The 21,094-nt window shown below is 48.8% G+C and overlaps 1 protein-coding gene and 1 long non-coding RNA gene across 2 annotated transcripts in view; both read right to left on the bottom strand.

The window, feature by feature from the left end:
• Positions 1 to 2,669: 2,669 nt before the first annotated feature.
• On the bottom strand, positions 2,670 to 6,379 carry LOC135805932 (uncharacterized). The gene is made up of 2 exons (XR_010551185.1): positions 5,681 to 6,379; positions 2,670 to 2,760 (listed from the first exon to the last, which is right to left on the bottom strand). It is a non-coding gene; the product is annotated as an uncharacterized LOC135805932 (long non-coding RNA).
• Positions 6,380 to 10,424: 4,045 nt separating this feature from the next.
• The window catches only part of LOC135805936 (kelch domain-containing protein 10-like), a 26,639-nt gene continuing 15,969 nt past the window's right edge, over positions 10,425 to 21,094 (bottom strand). The window contains exons 7-11 of the mRNA XM_065320056.1: positions 19,682 to 19,775; positions 18,781 to 18,898; positions 17,856 to 18,067; positions 17,232 to 17,290; positions 10,425 to 10,736 (exon numbers count right to left, since the gene is read on the bottom strand). Coding sequence (XP_065176128.1) covers positions 10,574 to 10,736; positions 17,232 to 17,290; positions 17,856 to 18,067; positions 18,781 to 18,898; positions 19,682 to 19,775 — 646 coding nt within the window. The 3' untranslated portion in view covers positions 10,425 to 10,573. The remainder of the gene's footprint in view (positions 10,737 to 17,231; positions 17,291 to 17,855; positions 18,068 to 18,780; positions 18,899 to 19,681; positions 19,776 to 21,094) is intronic.

The raw sequence follows: 21,094 nt of genomic DNA on the forward strand, positions 1-21,094 counted from the left end.
ATATATACAATATTTCTGGGTCTAACGGCACTTGCAGGCATAGAACAACACTCTTTGATGGTACATTGGAGCACATGCCTCATGAATCCAACAAAACAGGTACATAGCATGGAGTTAGCATGTCATGAATTCATTACATCTGGATTTTTACTAGGACACACACCGTACGATATTTAAAAGCCAACAAAAAAAAAGAAAAAGAACACAAGACAAAGGCATGCCCGGGAGGCAAGATTATAAGTTTAAGGTCATGATCGGCACACTGTGAAACTACACAATCATGTATTTACAACTTCGCATATTATTGGTACTACTACTTTCTTGTTTTTTTTTCCGGTCGGAGGCAAAAAGGTACGCGGGCGCGGACGTTAAACAACGAAAAAAGAAAGGGTGGCCTTAGGGGTTGCGCAGTTGAACGGTGCCTAGTGCAGCATTTTCACTGCATGAGTAGGTGGTGGTGCAACGGTTGTGCAACGGTTGTGCAATCATAAAACCGGGATTCATGAGGTTATCGTTCTGGAATTTGAAATACGGACTGTTTGTCGTGATAAATCTAATATTGACTTCGTACTTGGTCATAAAAACCTCGTAAAAGACCTCGGCTTCGCCTCGGTCTTTTACTCGGCTTTTACCTCGTAGATCGACTCTCACCTCAGTCAATATTACTATTAGATACATGTACGTATTGTTCAGAGCTCGGCGCAATCTGCAGATCGGGCGAGCGCGCGCGCACACACACCACACACACACATACATGTAGATAGCCCTTTCCCAAAGGTGCTCTTCTAGTGCTTTTCGCGTCCCTCAAAATATGCTGAAAAAGTGCTCTTTTTTCAGTGAAAACAGGCAAAATGTGCTCTTTTTTCAGTGAAGCATAGCCTGTAGCCATGATACATGTCCAGATATGAACCCATCCTGAGAAATGAATACGCACTCTTCCATTTATGGGTCCACGAAAGGCAAAACAGGAAGTAAAGTTCAAAAAACCCACTTTTTTAAAATTTACAGCATTGGGTACAAAGTACAAGCTTCACCAACTAACTTGTTGCCCCCCAAAAAAGCGGCGTGCCAAGGCCCAAGGCCCATCGATGCATCGGGCACTCGGAAACTGTGATCGCATCAGGGAGTCGTAGATCTACTCAAACTAGGGAGGTGACACGGCACAGAAATCCGTGTCACAGGGGTTGACTCGCACCCGGTACCCGTGACCCCTCGTTGTTATTTTTGGAATAGTTCAGTCCAGTCCAGTCCGAAAGGTCATACTCGGATCGACTCGCCTTCTGTACTTCACCTCCAAGCGTGCAACGCAAGACCCGCAAAGTATGATTTTTCTGTGGGGAACGATTTTGCCATTGATCAAGTTTTTATTGGAGTGCTCAGGCATACTACGATTGCTGAGACGTCCCGAGCACGCTTGTTCAGGTTCTCTATTTTTGACGAGCCGGTCCTACAGCCCCCTACATTGTATCTAACGACATAGGAGCTGACAATGTAAGAGGATTTCCCTGGAAATAATGACGATGGTGGTGTGACTGCTGCAGGAAAAATGCTGGCTGTTTATGACAGTATGACTAGATGTACAATGTAGCTCTCTTGTATGGTACTTAACCCCTGCTATAAATGTGTTATTTAGGAAGACTGGTGTATTGTGCAAGTCATAAAGAAGAAATGGGGCAGATACACGACTTACAATTTTCAAAAACCAGCTTCGTGTTATGTGTAATTTGTGTCAAAATTGTAGTATTTAGACATGACAATATCATTGGCTGTACTTCTCTAATATGGTACATAACCCCTGCTATAAATGTGTTATTTAGGCAGACTGGACCATTGTGCAAGTCATAAAGAAGAAATGGGGCAGATACACGACTTACAATTTTCAAAACCTGGCTTCGTGTTATGTGTAATTTGTGTCAAAATTGTAGTATTTCAACATGACAATATCACTGGCTGTATTTCTCTTATATGGTACTTAACCCCTGCTATAAATGTGTTGTTTAGGAAGACTGGTGTATTGTGCAAGTCATAAAGAAGAAATGGGGCAGATACACGACTTACAATTTTCAAAAGCCAGCTTCGTGTTATGTGCAATTCGGGTCAATTTTTAGTATTCGGATTAACCTAGGATACGACTCTGAAAAGTTCTGAACAGTTACCGCAACACTACACGCCGTTTCACAACTGCTGCTGTTGCCATCACTGCTATCAAGTAGTTCGGACATGGCAGGAGCCAAAAAAAATGCTGGTAGTCTTTCAAAGAATACTGGCGAGTGATGGGCTGTAAACGAAATGTGCTGCCTCAATAATTTCAAAAACTAGACACCCATGCGGCACGCTTGGAGGTGAAGTACAGAAGGCGAGTCGATCCGAGTATGACCTTTCGGACTGGACTGGACTGAACTATTCCAAAAATAACAACGAGGGGTCACGGGTGCGAGTCAACCCCTGTGACACGGATTTCTGTGCCGTGTCACCTCCCTAGTTTGAGTACGACTCCCTGGATCGCATGCATGAGCAAACAGATTTTAGCACTTTTTCAGCTAAAAAAGCTTTTAAAAAAGGGGCGATATGTTAAGTCCCGTTTTGCTCAGTCGGCAGAGCAGGAGGGTACAGTAATGGATAATGGTTATCATACAGAATTGCACACTTATTCAGAGAGAGAGAGAGAGAGAGAGAGAGAGAGAGAGTTCTCAGGTAATAATCAGAATCTAGCAGGCAACTAATATACATGTACAGGGAACTGATCTGCGGAGAACTGGTCTTAAGGTGGCAGTCTGGGTTCGCGGCCCGACCGCATGAACACAGCCGTAACTTCCATAATAATTGATGAATTTTGCTCAAATCTTGACCACATACCCAGTGTATTTCACTAAGTCCAATGAAGTATAAATCAAGCTCACACATGGGAATCCGCAGACACAATAGTCAAATCTGCGATTATGCCGTACCACCAATACCTTAGACGCAATATGCAAACGCAGAAAGAAGCTGGGTAGAAACTGAGTGCTCCACAGGATTTCCTTCACATATACCTAGGTGCTAAGTGGAGCGGAATTTTGAAATCATATTCAGAACAAAGTACTCAAGCTGTCAAACAAAAATCATGCAATCGCGCAAAATTTAGGTCCTCGATCAGTAGCACTTTACTCAAAGCTACTAGACAAATATAAAAATCCATGACACTTAGCACCTTGATAAATGCTCACAGTTTCCAAAAATGTATGGTTTATGGGGTCTGTGACTTACAGGTTCTTCGCTACGCTGTCTAAGAGGTACGGGACTCAGTGGAAAATGGAGAAAAAAGTGCTCTGTGCAAGTACAGATGGAGGTATGTCTGTCCAACTAGAACTTACTAGAACTTAGTCGAAGCCACCAGCTTCATATGTCAAACCTTCTTCCTCTTGCTGCTCATCCTGGATGCCCTTCCTGATCCTCCTTCGCTTCTTTCGTGACCTCTTCCCTTCTTCTGACTTCTTTCTGGCAGCATGTGCCTGTCTCTCACGGTCTAGCAGCTTGATGAGACGTGTCGTATGGTGTCCAGTAGGGAGGCCCATCTCGTCCAGAACGCGTTTCACTGCCACACCTCCATCATTGAACCAGGCCACGGCCAGGTAGACGCACATCTGGACAGTGGGAGCGGATGCAAAGCCTGTCTTTGGACACAACTGCCACACGAGTCCATTGAACGCTTCGTTGCGATTCTGCGTAGCACCCTTCTGGCAGCGCTCGAGCAAACTCCGGTCGGACAACCGAATGTAGACCGGCTTCAGTTCCTTCCATACTGCCTCTGGCAGGATATTGTGGTGGGCGTAGACATCACCACCTGCCTGTTGCTGCTGCCATCTACACCAGCTGTTAATTCCAGGCGGACAATACTGGTGCTGAGGTTTACTGTCGCTGGATGCACGATGCATGAGGGATGCCCATATGGCCCTGGCCATGGCTTGCAAGTCTCCGCTGTTGTTCCGCACAGCCATGCCATAGTAGGCTTGCAGCTTGTCGATCATGGCATCCGTGAGGCGACCACGTCCACCTATAGTGCGCCCATCAGCAAGCTTCTTGCCCGCAAGGTTTTTCTTCAGCTTTCTTAGGCTGGTACCGATGCGTTTTTGAACGTGGCCGACACATTCCTCCTTGACTACAGGCACCTCGGGCCCATACGGACAAGCGTCACGCACAGCCTTAAAACTCTTGGTATCTCCATCACCAATGTAGGTGGTGTACCTCAGCTTGCGGCTCTCAAAGGACCTGGCCCACAGAGTCTTGGCGGCTGCACTCTCCATGGCAGGAGCTGATACAGTGGTGTTGACTGAGCAATCGTGTTCGGCAATCTGTCGATCATAGTCATCTTTGGTTAGCTCTCCCTTCTCTTTTCTAGACGCCAAGTGCGTGCACTTGTGGCAAAACTTTGAAAGCACTTCGCAGTCCACCACTTTGCCGACATCATATGCAATTATAGTGAAGGCTCCGAAGAGCGATGCGAATCCTCGGCGCATCCAGGTACCGTCATAGGAAGCAGCGATATCGCTACCCCCATCTGCTGCGGACACTGCTTTCTCAGCTGCCTCAGTCATGCTACGCTCAGCGACGCTCTTGGACGCGGAATGCAGGCCTTTAGCATGGCTGTAAAATGTCGACCGACTCATAGGTGATGGCATATTCAGTGCACCCGCCAGCTTTACCATTGATTGACGTCCACGGCCAATCAGTCGCATTCCGAATACTGCTCGTCTGTTCACCTCCCAGACCCGATTGAACTTCTTGGACATAAATTCGCTTGCTATGTCGCCGCAGTTAACACAGGAAAGCTCCAGGCATGATGCAAGGCCTCCTCGTTGCGATTCGCTGATCGTGACTGCGCCATTACAGCCACTGCAACAAACTGCAGCTGACAAAAGCTGCTGAAGGCACTCGAGATCAATCAGGCGAAATCCATGCGCCCCTTCCTCACACTCTTCATCCAAGTCACTGTCGGAGGAACTGCTGTCGACTTCACCGCCACTTCCATCACTATCGCTGTTTGAAGACGTGGCTTCAGCTGGCACTTCAAGGTCGTCATCAGACAGTGGCAAGTCAGGAATTTGTTCTGCAGGCGAAATTTCACCAGAGGGAGCCTTCGGCGCCTGAGACACTCCATAGAACGTTCTTTTCCTTTTCTTAGATCGTCCGGGCTTTCCCTTGGCTCTAGACTTCCCCATAGTAGCCAACGAAGGGGTTAGCTCCAAGAAACAATTACTCCAAAACAATTACTCCAAAAGTAACTAGTTTCAACAGCAGAGCGATCAGCTGAGATCATGAGAGTCGAAATTTGAATTTTTTTGAATTTGCGCATGCGCAAAAGTTATCTTGGTTGCCATGGTGACAAACATCGTGCGCGGCTGTCAGTCTGCAGCGCAGAGGAGTACCAGGAGTCGCTCCAGAAAATTTTAATGAAATCGCTCAAAGATTGACGGTAAAAATCGGAATAGTGTGCAAACCTAAATTTTGTAGAAATTTGCTGATATTTCAGTATTTCAAAAACAATTGTGCAGACTTTGCGTGGCTATATCTCCGGAAGGAAGCACCCGATTACGCTCAAATTTTCAGGATAAACCCTTTGGACCATACACAAGACGCTGCCAGTGAAAAAATACAGAAAATCGAAACTTTGTTTTTTGACCCTCTGAACCCAGACTGCCACCTTAATCGGCAAGAAACTAATCCCTAGGAAACTAGAAAGGCAGCAGCGTTTATAGGGTGAGTAAGTAAGCTAGCCTATGGTCAGGGGATACGTAGAGCAGAGAGAAGTAAGAAGAAAGGTCAAACTACAAGGTACATGATTGTGTGGGCAGAAGAATGGGAAAGGTCGGGACATGGCACCTGTGCAAGAGGAATACGTTTAGAGGAAGAATTGAATAGAAGGGTGTACAATACATCGTATACATGTAGGTGTACAATACAAGGAGGACAACTGTTGAAAGGGGCATTAGGATGTATGTACAGCTGTTAGTGTAGATAACTAAAAGGGCGGCTGAAAGTGAAATGCATCAAAAGGTCTCCAGTGTGCTATCTAAGGTCAACCTCGAAAGTGTGTGGGAACAATACATGAATACAGCGCATAGTATAGTATTAGTAGTGCATGTAAAAGAGGATAGGTGAGGCTGGTGTAACAAGTCAAGTACATGTGCATGTCATATAAATTATAATGTATGTATTCCTATCTAACATAGCCCTCCCCTTTGCGGGCGCAGGTCCACATGCGAATTCAAATGTAAACGGGGACACGTACATGCATAGCAGTAAAGAGAGAAAAATTTGAAGGCAGTAGTAATGCATGAACTTGATGAAGGAAGAAACATTACGGGCACTAGACTATCGGTTAGCATTTCCTCATCTGAATCATTAATGTGCAATTCGATTAGGTCTTGTTGAGTCGCAGAGACATCAGGTGACGATCCACTCGTAGGGTCGGTAGAGTGCTCCTCGGGAGGTGGTGATACCGGCGTAGGGGCGGCAGACGGATCCTCCGGCGGCGGTGATTTCCGCTTTGCTGGCGGGGATGGCGAACGTTCCTCAGCAAATTCCGGGGATGGTGATGATCGGTGAGCCGGGACTGTGCGAGCGGCGCGGCGGGCTCGTAACCCTGCCACTGTCAGTGGTGGTGTCGCCGGGGTCGGGAGAAGGGGTGGCCTACTAGTAGGCGGAGAGTGATAGCACCGCGTCGTGCTGAACCGCGGCTTTTGCGTAGGCGTGGCCATTGCTGTCACTAACCTGGTGCAGCATAGACACGAAAATAGGCAGGAGGCCGAATGTGAGAACGGGTGCGTGTTGAGGGTTGCGGAACTGGTTGTGGTGGGGTGGAAATAATATTAGAGATGGTGGTGTGTACTGCACAGGTGTGAGGTATGGACGAAGTCTGTTGCGGTGGACGGTTGTGACGCGTTGCATGTGAGGGGTCGTGTGGAAATGGGCTTGCAATGTGTATGTAACGTCAGAAGGACAATTGATGATTTTCCAGGGGCCGGTCCAGTGTTTGAAGAGTTTCGGTGAGACATGAGGTGGCGGGTGAGCATGTAGCCAGACAAAATCTTGATTTTTTAACTGGGAAGCCGTAGCGGTCCTTGGAGTACTTGTGGTGTAGATCGGTGTGTTGACGAACGGTGTCAAAGGAAGTCTGAAGGCGAGCTTGGAGATCAGTGACGAAGGTTGTGATTGGCTGTGGTGCATGTGGTTGTGGAAGTGGGTACATGAGATGGAGTGGTAACGTAGCTTCACGGCCAAACATGAGGAAGTAGGGCGTGAAACCAGTCGTTGAGTGGACACTGGTGTTGTAGGCGAGCATCGTGGTACGGAGATGTTTATCCCAGTCGGATTGCGTGTCGTTCGTGTAAGCTTTGAGAATTTTCTGGACCGTACGGCTTGATCGTTCGACGAGACCGTCACATTGAGGATGATACGGAGTGGTGCGTGTTTTGTGGATGTGGAGCGTCTTGCATAGATCCTGGAAGAGGTCGGATTCGATGGGCAGGTCTGAGGTATGTGCGTGTGTGCGTGTGTGTGTGCGTGCATGTTTGTACATGTATATGTGTGTGTGCATGCGTGTGTGTCTGTGTTTGTACTAATGCTCTGCTCGCCAGGATAATGTTCATGTCCGCAGCCAGTGTTTTCTGGCAACAAAGGCCGCTTCCTTTATGTACAAATGCATGCTCATACTATTTGGGATGCTTTACTGTTTTCGTGCCACGGAAAACAGTAAAGCATCCCAAATAGTATGAGAATACACTTGTATAATATAAAGGAAGCAATTTCATGTCTTTCTGCTGGTCAATTTGTCATCTCGATGGTGTTATAATTACGAGTATACATGTACTCACAAGTTGAGGGAATGGACAGGGGAAAAGTCTAAAGAAAAAAATTGACTGTCACCACCAAAAATTATACATGTACACACGTCCAAGAGCACCACACATCATTCGTTGGAACTCTTACTGGTATTAGTTTCATGCCCATAGGTATAAAATATACAGTCATGTACATGTAGAATATTACCCTGAGAAAGTATGCTCATTGCGAAGTTGTCCTTCTTTTGACTCAAACCATTGCTCGTGTAGATGTATATATCAGTGGGTTCAATTGGTTACACCTGTGTACTATTTTTAATATTATCAGTTCCTATCATACCCTGGTTTCTCATCATTGTGTTGCTTTTGCCCGTACAAGAGGCTTTATGATGTCAAAAAAAAAAAAAAAAAAGTGGGTTCAATTGGTGGCGAGAGCTAGAGGTCAGCGTAAATTGTTTGGGGTGGAATTCGGCACGAAATCTACGCTGAGTACTTTCTGACGACGAATTGTGTAACACAATTCAACACTGTTGTGTTGGTCTTGAGAACTCTGGCAAGAAACCGAAGGAAAAGATTATCGCTTGGAGCTTTTCTCGAAACTGAGGGCAGTCAATGCCCACATACACCGAAACATTGCCTCGGATCAAGACTATCGCCAGGGAAGCTCTTGTGGGCGAGAAATAAAGCAGTTTTTGGCGAAACCGTATTGAGCTATTAAAGTTTCAAATTTCCCAGGCGTGTACTACTGGTCACATAATTATGTTCTCTACGTACATGTACCTGGTTCAGTGATGTGTGTGTGGGGGGAGGGGGGGGGGGGGGCATTCTGCTGCATAGTAAAGTTCCCGGGGGTACAAACACTGCATAGTAAAGTTCCCCGGGGGTCCAATCACTATACTCCGGTGCATAGTACTTCCCCCCCGGGGGCCAAGTACTAGGGGGGGGGGGGGGGAATAGTACTATGTGACACCGGCACACATCTTGCCCTGCTGCTCCACCTGTGACCTGATACGGTGGTGCCTGGGCCCCAGACGCCTCCCTGATGCGCCACAGGGTGCAGTCGAAGCACCTGTATCACTAGCACTTCGGTCACAAGTAATAGTTCGGTGATCCAAATGCGAATGCAGCCTTGCCGATCGCCTACGCGACCAGCCTGAGACTGGTCCTGCCGCATCTGGCGCTTCTAAACGCTGCGATCCGGTAGACAGCTCACTGGGCTGCCAAATACGTGGCTGGCTTGAGGACAGTTCCCTACTAATACTGCACGGCAGGGCGCCCATGCATGGCCATGGCCCAGCCCAGGTTGCACGCGGTAGTGGCGTGAGCTGGGCGCGGTGAGGGTTGGTAATAACTACAGTTCCCCCTTCCTCCTCCAGAAGCTTCCATTTTAATAACGCAATAAGGAGGACGAGCTGGTTTGAGGGAAAAACACGGACGGGAAAAGTTTGAAGAAAAAACTGACTGTCACCATCAGGACTCGAACCAGGGACCCTCGCATGTAGCCAGAGGCAGAGATGCTCTAACCACTGAGCTATGGTGTGGTCGTCATTTCAGCAGAGACCGTTCAACATTCTCTTCAGACCTCGTAATAATAATAATAATAATAATTACATGTAAGAAGAAAAAGGCAATGGAAAAAAACGTCATTGTATCGTGTTACCCTACCTTGATTGCTATAATTATTTCCTTTGTTCTCATTTTGTTCTTTAGTACAACGGTGATTCCTGAAGAGTGTTGTACGAAAACTTGTTCGAATAATAATAATAATATTAATAATATGGAAGAGGAAAAGACATATGGATACGAGTTAAGAGTAACTCTCCATCACTGTAACATGATACTATATACAGTCAGAAATTGCAATAACTAGGCACAAAACTGACAGAGTACTGAAACATTCGACGTCCCGACACCTAGCTTCAACACATCTCCGTAGCGCTAACCGACAGCCTTCCAACTTGGAAGGTTCAAGGTTATGGAAAGACCAAAGAGGGGAAGGCAAGCGCAACGAAAACGAGCAAAAGCTACAGTCCCAACGGAACAAAGAATGTCGATTGTTACTGGACGATGACGAGACCAGTACGATATTCTTCCAAGTTGGAAGGCTGTCGGTTAGCGCTACGGAGATGTGTTGAAGCTAGGTGTCGGGACGTCGAATGTTTCAGTACTCTGTCAGTTTTGTGCCTAGTTATTGCACTTTCTGACTGTATATAGTATCATGTTACAGTGATGGAGAGTTACTCTTAACTCGTATCCATATGTCTTTTTCTCTTCCACATTTATTTATGGCTCAACATCCGAGTTTCAAATACTACTAATAATAATAATAATGGTATATTGATTGTGGAAGCTCATCGCCACTGAAACGTGATCTGCACGTAAAGTACAAGGCGATGAACATCAGAATGAACATCAGTGAGCCATACGATAGCAGAGTACGCACACGGGAGTGACCTCGACTAGCAACAGTACACTGGCAGCGGCAGCCACGGGAGATAGGCAAACACCCGCGACGTCATCGATACGGCCAGCGGCAGTGGCATACACGTCTACAGAGATGCACACCACCCCCCCCCCCCCCCCCCACACACACACACGCCTGACTACGAGCAGGGGAGGAGCCGATTGAGTATCAGACCAAAACTAAAGGGAACACAGTCATTCTGAACAGCGTATCTATGAGATACAAAGCTTCAAAGTCAGCAAGCAGTTAGCTCAATACAATGTAGTTCGTATCGCACTGTAAACTATTTTCAAAACGAATTATCTTTTTGCCAGTAGCAGCGGGGAAGGCACATTTGCGCACGATCTCTGTTAGGCAAATTTCTCATCTCAGGGAACTCTGCGTTGAGACAGCGCCACGCAATCTCTGCTAGAGATGGAACATTGACGTAAACCCGGATGCACTTGTTCACTCTGTAACAACAGAATGGAGAAGAACATCAACAAAAAGAAGAGACAGATTTAGATTGAGAAGGAGATAGAGAGATAGATAGAGAGAGAGAGACAGAGACAGGGAGAGAGAGAGAGAGAGAGAGAGAGAGAGAGAGAGAGACAGAGAGAGAGGCAGAGAGAGAGAGACAGAGACAGAGAGAGAGAGAGAGAGAGAGAGAGAGAAAAAAAGAGACCACAGACAGGGAGAACAAGTAAAAAATGTCATGTACTGTACCCTTCTTCAGTTTCACAGTACATGTACATGTATTATTATGTAGCAGCAGACAACAGGGAAGAAGATCAGGAGTTGTTATAGCTATAATTTAGTATAAAGTACTGCAAGGATACTTCATGGTGAAAAAGGAGAAGGACAAAATGTTACGAGTTATGACTAACTGTCCACCAACGTAGAAATTACCGTAAAAATGCCGTTGACCCCCCCCCCCCCCCCCCCACACACACACACACACACACACACACACACTCAGACTCAGATCCAGACATGCCCATCGCGGAAGCGATGATAGTGAGCAGCTATGTTAGACATAGCAACTTGTGCTGGGATTACACCATTCAACAGCTTGCAAGGCTGATGAATTGACCGCCACTAATTCTAGCCTGGTATCCACCACACAGCTGATTGAAAACACACACACACACACACACACGCACACCATTGGACCATTGGACGCCCATCGCCGGAGGCGATGATAGCGATGCTACAGCAGAAGCCATAGCAGCTTGTGCTGGGATTGCACCATTCAACAGCTTGCAAGGCTGAAGAATTGACCGCCACTATTCAGCCTGGTCTACACCACACAGCTATGAAGTGGCTTTTTCTGGCCAGTGAGTCCCTACTTTTTGGTCACTAACTGGTTGTTCTCGGCAGGGGGAGGGATCGGGAATTCCGCAAGTACTCTATGGAGTATGTAGTGCAATTCAGGTTGTATAAGGAGGTGAAGGCAAGAATGTGACAGTGTGCTAGGCCTAAACTCGCTCGATTTTCATCAAAGCGATTTTTTTCGTTTCTCTTCGTTGCCATAAAAGTCCCCTCTCTGCCATCTTCCTTCTATGAGGCGAGACCGGAAAGCCCCTCGTCAGCAAGAATGGACAGTGTAGGGTCAACGGCATACACACCAGGGCGGGAACATGCTGTCACATTCTTGCCTTCACCTCCTTATACAACCTGAATTCCACTGCATATGTTGGCGAGCAGCGGTAGTGGACGCACCACGAGTGGAGTGAGCCCGAAAGTGCTCAATGCCACTGTCGGTGAGAAGCGTAGTCAGCCACCGGGCAATGGTGGAGGAGGAAACCGGTTGATGCGGGGAGCGAGTCGACAAGAACAAGCGAGACTGTTCCGGTGATGTACGATACTGCTGGGCAGCGGCAATGTATGCCAACCAATGCCTTGACAGGGCACACAAGACCATCCTCAGCGTGACTAGGGAGGAAGAAACGAGACGGAGCAGTACCGGCACGTTGAGCCTTGGATGGATTTGCGAGCGTAAATTCCTCTCCATCTGGGCACTGTTTCATGAACGCAGTATCCAGCCCTTCCATATCGGACACACGAGGCGCCTTAGCTAGCGCAATCAGCATGACTGTCTTCTGGCTCAGGGTAAAAGCTGGAGACAGTCAGAACGACGCTGACGGGCCAAGTCTGGGAATAGCGTGGCTTCGGTGGTCGAATGTTTGCTGCCCCTTGCATGACCTGGGGATCCAGGAGGAGATCTTCCATGACCGGAAGCTACGTTGGAGGCAGAACAATCATCTCCAGCAGGAGAGGGTAATATGGCCGAGATGGCCATGCCGGTGCTACGAGGACAGTGTTGCGGACTTGATGTTGGAGAACATACTGCAGGCATCGGCCCACTAAGGCAATTGGAGGGAACACAGGGGCGGATCCAGGGGGGGGGGGGGGGTTCGGGGGGTTCAAACGAACCCCCCTGATTTTTTCCGACCATAGTTCGGGTGTGACCACGAACCCATGTCCGTGTGACGTGCTCGCCCCATGCTATGGCCTGCAGGCCAGAGCAGCCCGCTAGCTATGCAGCTTGGTAGATCTATAATTATGACATTGAACATTGTTGTCTTGTACGTAGCTGTAGATAATACAAAGACTAAAGTAGATCTGCACTGAATGTAGATCTACAGCTACGCGTTAGCTTCGGAGAAAGAGGTGCATGCATTTGTTGAGCTGCTGCGGCAACTTCGAAAGTAAGTATTAGTTTCAAAAACTAGATCCTGAATAGTGGCCATGCAGTGCCGTAATTGTCGTCACGGCTCGTGCTTTTTGAGCTCTTAGAGTTCGTCGAAGCGTCTAAAAGAGGCAGGATGAAGACAGGCTGCCATTGAATTTTGGTGACACTCGAAAGAAAAGTGTAGCCACTAGTATCGAAGGTAAAACAAAGAGCGAAACTTTGAAAATCACCTTCAAGTTCAATGTCCTATCACCCAATAATCAAAATTTCTCCGAACTGGGGACAATTATGACTGAGACACGAAAGATGCAGGAAGCCTGCCTTATGGAACCTACTGTACAGTGGAGTCAACATCGGGCAGCTCGGAGTACAAAATTGTGGACAATTATTACAGACAAGCTGCTGGAGTCGGAAAGTACCAATCAGCTATTCTGCGGTAAAGAAATTGAAAATTTCTTCCTTGTGCTGCGTGTCTTCAATAATGTTTTAGCTGCAGAGTGTTGAAAACAGGGGTACTGAAGTTACATTTGTATAGCAGCTGGCATGTTCAAGTATTATTTGGTGCTGTACCGATAACGCGAACGTGTGAACGTGTTATACAAGTACAATCATGTACATGTGTATGTCATCATTTCGTCATTGAGGGTAGGGTGGGAAAAAATTGAACCCCCCTTGGAAAAATCCTGGATCCGCCCCTGGAACAGGTAACTGTTCTCCCACAGACAGGACGTAACGGACAATGCATCCACTGCTTCCGCCTCTGGGTCCGGATGCCAACTGACGTACAGAGGGAGCTGGCTGTTGTGCCGTGCAGCGAACAGGTCCCTCGTGAATGGTCCCAGCTGGTGATGCAAAGACTGGAAGACAGATCTCTTCAGCATCCAGTCGCTGCTGTCGTCCACGATCACCCTGGAGAGATAGTCTGCTGTGACACTCTCCACACCGGGGACATGCACGACCAGCAGGTGTATCCTGCGGTTGGCTTCCCATTGCCAGATCTCGAGGACCAGCTGGCACAACCGATACGAGTGGGTGCCGCCCTGGTGGTTGACGTATGCCACTGCTGTTGTATTGTCCATCTCCAGCTGGATCGTGCAGACGTGACTGGATGAAAAGAACATCTGCAGACCCAAGTGCGCCGCTTTCAGATCCTTCCACTTGATGTGGTAACCCATCTCCTAGGCCTGTCGTCCATCTGGTGGTCGCTGGTGGCACCCCAGCCTGTGTCACAAGCATCCATTGTCAGGGTTCTCGACGTTGGAGGGGTTACTATCGCCTTGCAGCACTGGGCAGGGCACAGTTCGATCCACCATTGTAGATCTGCTCGGGCCTCGGGTGAAAGCATGCGTCGCTGTCCCTCTGGTGCTCCCATAAGGCTGTTCATCATCCATTGAAGGCCGCGGCTGTGAGCACTGGCCAGTGGAATAGCTTTGGTGCAGTCCTGGATCTTTCCCACAGGGCAGCGCAGTTCCGGGAGAGAGGCTGCCGCCTTGTTGACAATTCGCCGACACTCGTGCTGGAGGTGATTGAGCTTCCAGTTGGGGTAAGTGAAGATCATGTGCACTGAGTTGACCTCGATTCCGAGGAATTCTATCTGTTGGCTGGGGCTCAGTTGTGATTTGGCGTCGTTGATCGCAAATCTCAGATGTTCCAGGAGAAACACAGCTGTCTGGCGGACTGCTGCTGCTGTGGGTACCAGAATGAGCCAACCGTCCAGGTACACGACCAGGCGCACGCCCAGAGACCTGAGCAATGTTGCCACGGGTTGGAGGATGTTGGTGAAGATTCTCGGTGAGTCTGAGAGACCGAACGGGAGGCAGGTGTACAGCCACAGGCTGCCCTTCCACTCGAAGCGAAGCCAACGGCAACTTGACGGGTGTACTGGAATTGAATGCAATGCATCCTTCAGATCCAGCTTTGCCATGAAACCGGCGGGTGGTAGAAGTTCTCGCACATTGTGGGGTGACTCCATCTTGAAATGAGCTGTGGTGACGAATTCGTTCAGGTGCTTCAAATAGAACACTGGACGCCATCGGCCAGCCGATTTCGGCGTCACAAAATAAATGGGTGCTGATGAACTGCTGTCCCGTGTCCAGAGGCGTCATCTCGATGGACCCTGAAGCTGCCATTTTCTCCAACTGCCCGCTCAGGCCCTACTGTTCCTGAGCTGAGAGATGCGGGGGAGCTGGGATGGCATACTGTGTCGGAGTGGAGTGGAGTGGCACTCGGTATCCCACAACGCTGTCGAGCACAAAGGGGTCGGTGGTGACCTGATGCCAGTTGTGCATGGCAGTTTGGATGCAACCGGATGAACGGCCATTGTTTACTATAGGCTGTAAATGCATGTGTGCGTGCTGAAATATAATAGGCATAGTTGGCTGGGCCGATATTGGCACAGAGGAGGCTGAGCTGGGACTGGCCACTGGCTCTATTGGCCGGAATGGCTCGATTTCCCGGCTGGTGGGGCTCGGTTGACTGAATGCCGATTGAACGGCCGGCATTGTTTGTACGGGCTATAGCGTGGGCGGCTGCAGCCCCGACCGGCAGTGTCGGAATGGGTTGAGCGGCCAAATCCGCGACTGAACCCATGGCGCTGCGGGATATGCTGCCGGCTGCCACTGTGCACGGCCCCGCGACCACGAAAAGGCTGCCTGCTCGTTGACTCAGAGGGCTGGTGCAATGCTTTGGACGCCTCTTGCAGTGCCGTACTCTCTTTGGCCCATTTCGACAGCTCATCAGTGAATGCCTCACCAAATAGGCGCTTGCCAGACTGAGGCAGATCATCTTTCACCAGCCTTGCCATCTCTCGATCGCCAGCCTCCAGCACAATGCTCCTGCGTGTCTGGGCAAGCATTGCATTGGCATGCCCCAAGAGCACTAAAGTACGTTGGAACACGTCCAACATCTCCTCCATGGGGACAAACTTGCCGTCCAGATGCTGCTCTATTGCACCTCTCCATGTGCAGGTCAGCGGTCCCACAGCCACGTGCAGTGCAGTTTGCACTTGTGATAATTTCTGGTCCAGTGATTTCGGGTGCTTGCGCGAAACCGACTCGTCCACCCTTGGTGTGGAGAGCACGTCAGTGTTTGGCCGAGGATGCACAGATTGCATTTCACGGCGTTCATCATCACGCAACAAACGGCGGAAGTGAGTCTCTAAGTAATCGTTCACTTCGGGGGGGGGGGGCATTGTACGCGTATCTTTGACCATGGACACCCCTGGAGTAGAATGGTTTGCCATACTCAAGTTTATTCGACACGGTCCGTTGGTCACCCGTGAGCAAACCACTGGATGGATCATCCGTGGGGCCCACACGTTCATCACGGCAGGTCTCTCGGAACTGCCACACGCGTCTAATATCGGAAGGCGGTGCCGCACGATCACGGTCATGCACTGGTCCACATGCTCGTGGTGGCATTGCTGAGCATGAATTATTTATCTCAGGTCGGGCGATGCCTACACTGGACTCAATGTGCTCTGCCGCCAATCCGGCAGGTGAATCATCCCGATGACTATCATCAGCCATAGCATCCATGGTTTCCAAAGGCACACTCGACTTCACTACTTCAGGTTGAAACAGAAAGGGTTTCCAAAATGGCTTTCTTCTCGAGCGAAATAAAAGGCCAAAGGAAGATGGCAGAGAGGGGACTTTTATGGCAACGAAAAGAAACGAAAAAAATCACTTTGAAACGCTAGGAATTAACATGAAAATCGAGCGAGTATAGGCCTAACGCCCTGTTACATTCCAAGCCGGAGCCTCCGAAATACAATCACAGATCCAGGCTGTCGTTGAGTGCATCACTATGTACATGAGAACAGTCAGACTTGCCGTGCTGCTGGATCGTGTACATTCTCATCGACAGGCATACCTGAGAACAGTCAGACTTGCCGTGCTGCTGGATCGTGTACATTCTCATCGACAGGCATACCTACGCTGGCACGTATTGTGCACAGCAGCAGCGCATGCGTCGGTCCAACACCGTGTTTTAACGCATACGCTGAAGGCGCTTCAAAGGTAGAAATTTGGCAGATCCACAGCACTTTACGGTACTGAGGAGAATACAATTGAGGACACATGTACTGATGAAAATACAAGAATGCATACCGGTACATGCTTCCGCTCTGAATGAATGCTGGCGAGAGCTGGGCCAAGTTCCGGTAACCTCAGCCTAAATCAAACTACACCATACATTAAAACATGTCTCTTTCTAGCAGTAAGTTTCTAGCAAGAAGGAGAATGACAAGCAAGAGCAATGTTATAGTGTTCCATACCGTTGAATTGTTCCTGAATCGGTCAAGATATTTCCTCCAAACACACACAAACAGCCGGACTGCAGGACACATACACACACACACACACACATGCACATATTCTCTGGCTACGCATGATGGCATCAGCGAGCCAAACTGCCGCCAAAGACTGATGTCATAAAAAAATCCCACTGCGGGCTGGGGGATCATCGAGTTGCACACTCTTGATGATGTACTCTTGCTGGCAGATACAGAGATAGTACACACAGTACATGACTGTATCGTAGTGTATGTGGATACAGAGATAGTGAATACAGTACATGACTGTGTCGTAGTGTATGTGGATACAGAGATAGTGAATACAGTACATGACTGTATCGTAGTATACTTAGTATGTGGTTTACAGCATTCACTACTAGTAGGGCATACGGGTACGTTGCGACGCTACCACCGTGTAGAAGCGGTAGACTGGACACGTCAATGTTCGAGGTGAGACAGCGAGGACTGGATCCACAGTCTTAGTTTGGCACGGGTATGGAGACCCCATTGGCACGGGTAAGGATAATGGAGACCCATTGCCGCATGGATGTATCCCTGCCAGTGTTTGCCCCCCCCCCCCCCCCCCACACTCATTAACACACTGACCTCTGTCAAGACAGCAGAGTGGAAGTAGGTGGGATTTGGAAGAGAAACTGGCAGTCGCCACCAGCGTGCTGCCATAGGCTGCCAGCAGGAATCATAGCTGCCGTCCTTTGCTAACTCAAACGGTGTGTCGGGTAGCTGCAGCCGCCATATGTCATCAAGCGGAACAACGGCGTAGTCCTCGGTGACATGCTCACCGCCACACATGATGACATCTTTGCGAAGAAATGAAAGCATTCAAAGGCATAGAGAGAACAGGCGTACACACACCGTACACGCAGGCACACAAGCACACGGACACACACACACACAACTGAACGTGACATGCCTGGCACAGTAGTCACTTTAGGACTGGGCAAGTGTTCAAGTCTACTGTATGTGTGGATCTTGTCGCATTGAGGAGTACACCGTCACATTTGACATGTGGTGAGGGTACACAACACCAAGCAGGTACTGTAATTTCCTCCCGTGCCATGCGTCCAGCCGAGTACTGAGTTGTTGTGTCAGTACCCACAGTCCGCAGCTATGCAACAGAATAGGCAGACTGAGGGCAGAAGGCATACAAAGTCTGGAGCTCAGTTTAAGACGCTTCCATGAAGTCGAGCCGAACGCTCTATTTGCAGCACCTATTCTTGCCTGGATAACCTCTGCGGACCCTAACAAAGAGCCAAGCAGCTCGACAGATCGCCAAGAGTATTTAACATTTTAAAATAGGTTGTCTTCTTTGAATTTTTCGCTTGATTTCTCCACCATCTCCTCAACTTCTCGCTAGGACGTTTAAGCAAAACAAAAAGATGACAAAACTAGCAACACCGCACTGTTTTGCCCATGGGATCAATGGCTCGTCTCAGAGTCGTCTGCACAAGGTATATTTACACACTGAAGTACGTTCACTGTTGGATGATCTGCACGAAGTATATTGCCATACCTTCACTATTGGATGCGACAGTATGCGATCGCCTTGCACGGGGATAGCCATGAGTTGGATCGGCGTGGCATGGATGGGAGCTCCACGAATGGTTGCTATAGCAGAATCGATAAATCCTCTGTTTCCAGATAACAATGCACCGTGCACATGCAAACAACAGTTTCACGTCAGCTTTGCATCTTGCCCCCCCCCCCCCCCCATACACACACATGCACGCCTTTCTCACTCATTTACCTCATTACAGAACTACTTGAACAAGTATTTCATTTTAGATGCAACGACCAACACTGTAGTGCACTTTTTAAAGTGTTGCCATGGGTACTGCAAGTCAACAGATATTCGGCGCATATTTATTTTCGGCCTGGTCATGTTTGGCCGAAAATTTGTTGCGGCAGAAATTTTGTTTTGCAAGGCTCTGTGTGACAGTGTATACAGGCGGCAACAGTACAGGCCGAAAAGGGTTTCCCAAAGCATCTCAACTGATGATGAACCGTAAAGTACCGCCAGAGCGCCCTGTCTCGCGAGAACACCCCACCTTGATTTTACAGCCAAGGGAAGAAAATCGTATGGCAGAGTGCTACTATGTTTGTACACGGTGTGAGGACCTTAGTGCAGTAGTACTGTGCTACAGTCACACTTGACATGTTTTTATGTGGAGCTCGCATCCGCTTAAAGGTAAACTGGGTACGGGTCGACTGTACAACGTACAAATGTTTGTACAAGGTCCGTGTCGTTTGACCTACAGACAGGAAACCACCTCCACAAGACGACCACGAAAGGACGAGATGGTGGGGCGCTCTGGCGGTACTTTACGGTAATCACATAACCCCTATACTAGCGAACGGCTGTATCAGGTACAGATGTACCGACAACACATACACATACACTTTAAAACACTTACATCATGGTCTGTGAAGACAAGTGGGTCTGCACCACCCGTACCACCAAACACTACGTAGAAGCAATCGTCACACGCCACCAGCCGGTGGCTGTATCTGCACACAACAAGTCAAGCACACCCATCCTTACCGTAGTGACGCGCACATAAGCGCATGTGCCTATACCCGGGCATAAGCACATGTGCCTATACCCGGGCATAAGCGCATGTGCCTATACCCGGGCATAAGCACATGTGCCTATACCCGGGCATAAGCACATGTGCCTATACCCGGGCATAAGCACACCCTCACAAATAAGCGCATGGGCTTATAAGTGAACCTAAATGCAATTCCATCCGCGACACACAGACACCACAAAAACACCATGTTCACATAGTTCAATGTGCATTGCGGTATTGCACTATGTTCATAATTATGCAAGATACTGGCATGCTAGCAACTCAAGCGCATGCACCTATGTGTGAGACAAAACGACCCGCAAAATATAGCAAATAACGCAAAAACTCACTCATAAGTGCATGTGCCTTTACGTACGACACTACGGTACGCCACACACACACACACGCGCATGCATGCACACACACACACACCTTCCTTCCTTCCTTGTACCACTGCCGTGTCCGGCTATGTGCCCCCCCAAAGAGGGAGACTCGGATTTGTGCTGCCCGCCAGTGCGCTCGACGGGAGTGTCTTGTCGCGTTACATTTGTGGCGACTCTCATCCTGCCGTCGAAGAAAACTACGGTGGCATACTGGGTATTGGAACGGCTTCGTTACCGGTTGAGTCCTGATGTTGATGATGTGCTCAACTCCGTCACGGCACCTCAGACGCCATTCCTCCCTGTCCCGGACGATGTCATTGAAGTCTTCAACTGGAATGCCGATGGAGGTAAGGTCAGCCTTTGCAACATCCTTCCACCACTTCCTGGGGCCATGAGACGGGCTCTTAGCTGGCAGGGCGCCGTGCGTCAGCTGCAGCGGAATGCGATTTCCCATCCGAACAACGTGTCCCAGCCACCGGAGCCGGCGCCTCTAAACCTTATCGACGACATGCTCAAGGTCACCCCACATGCGACGAACCTGGAGGGAAGAGAATCGGTCAGTGATCTACCATCCCCGATCCACCGTCAGCATTGGCCTTATACATTGCCCGTCGTCGCAAGAGAAGCACGGGGCAAATCTGCAAATGCACTGGATGTGCACCCACAGATTTTCTCTTACAGCAACAATAGCGAACAACATCTGAATGAGACAGATCAAGACTTGCGCCAGATAACTGTCTAATCCAAACAACTGGCAAAGCCATGTGAATCGACCATCAATGCACACCTGGTCTACACCACACGGAGTACGTCGGCATAAAACGGCCAAGACAGTTACCTATGCACACCCTACACTTGTTGGGGTAACCAGTAT

Source organism: Sycon ciliatum, chromosome 1, assembly GCF_964019385.1.
Source record: "Sycon ciliatum chromosome 1, ocSycCili1.1, whole genome shotgun sequence".
Lineage (NCBI taxonomy): Eukaryota > Metazoa > Porifera > Calcarea > Leucosolenida > Sycettidae > Sycon > Sycon ciliatum.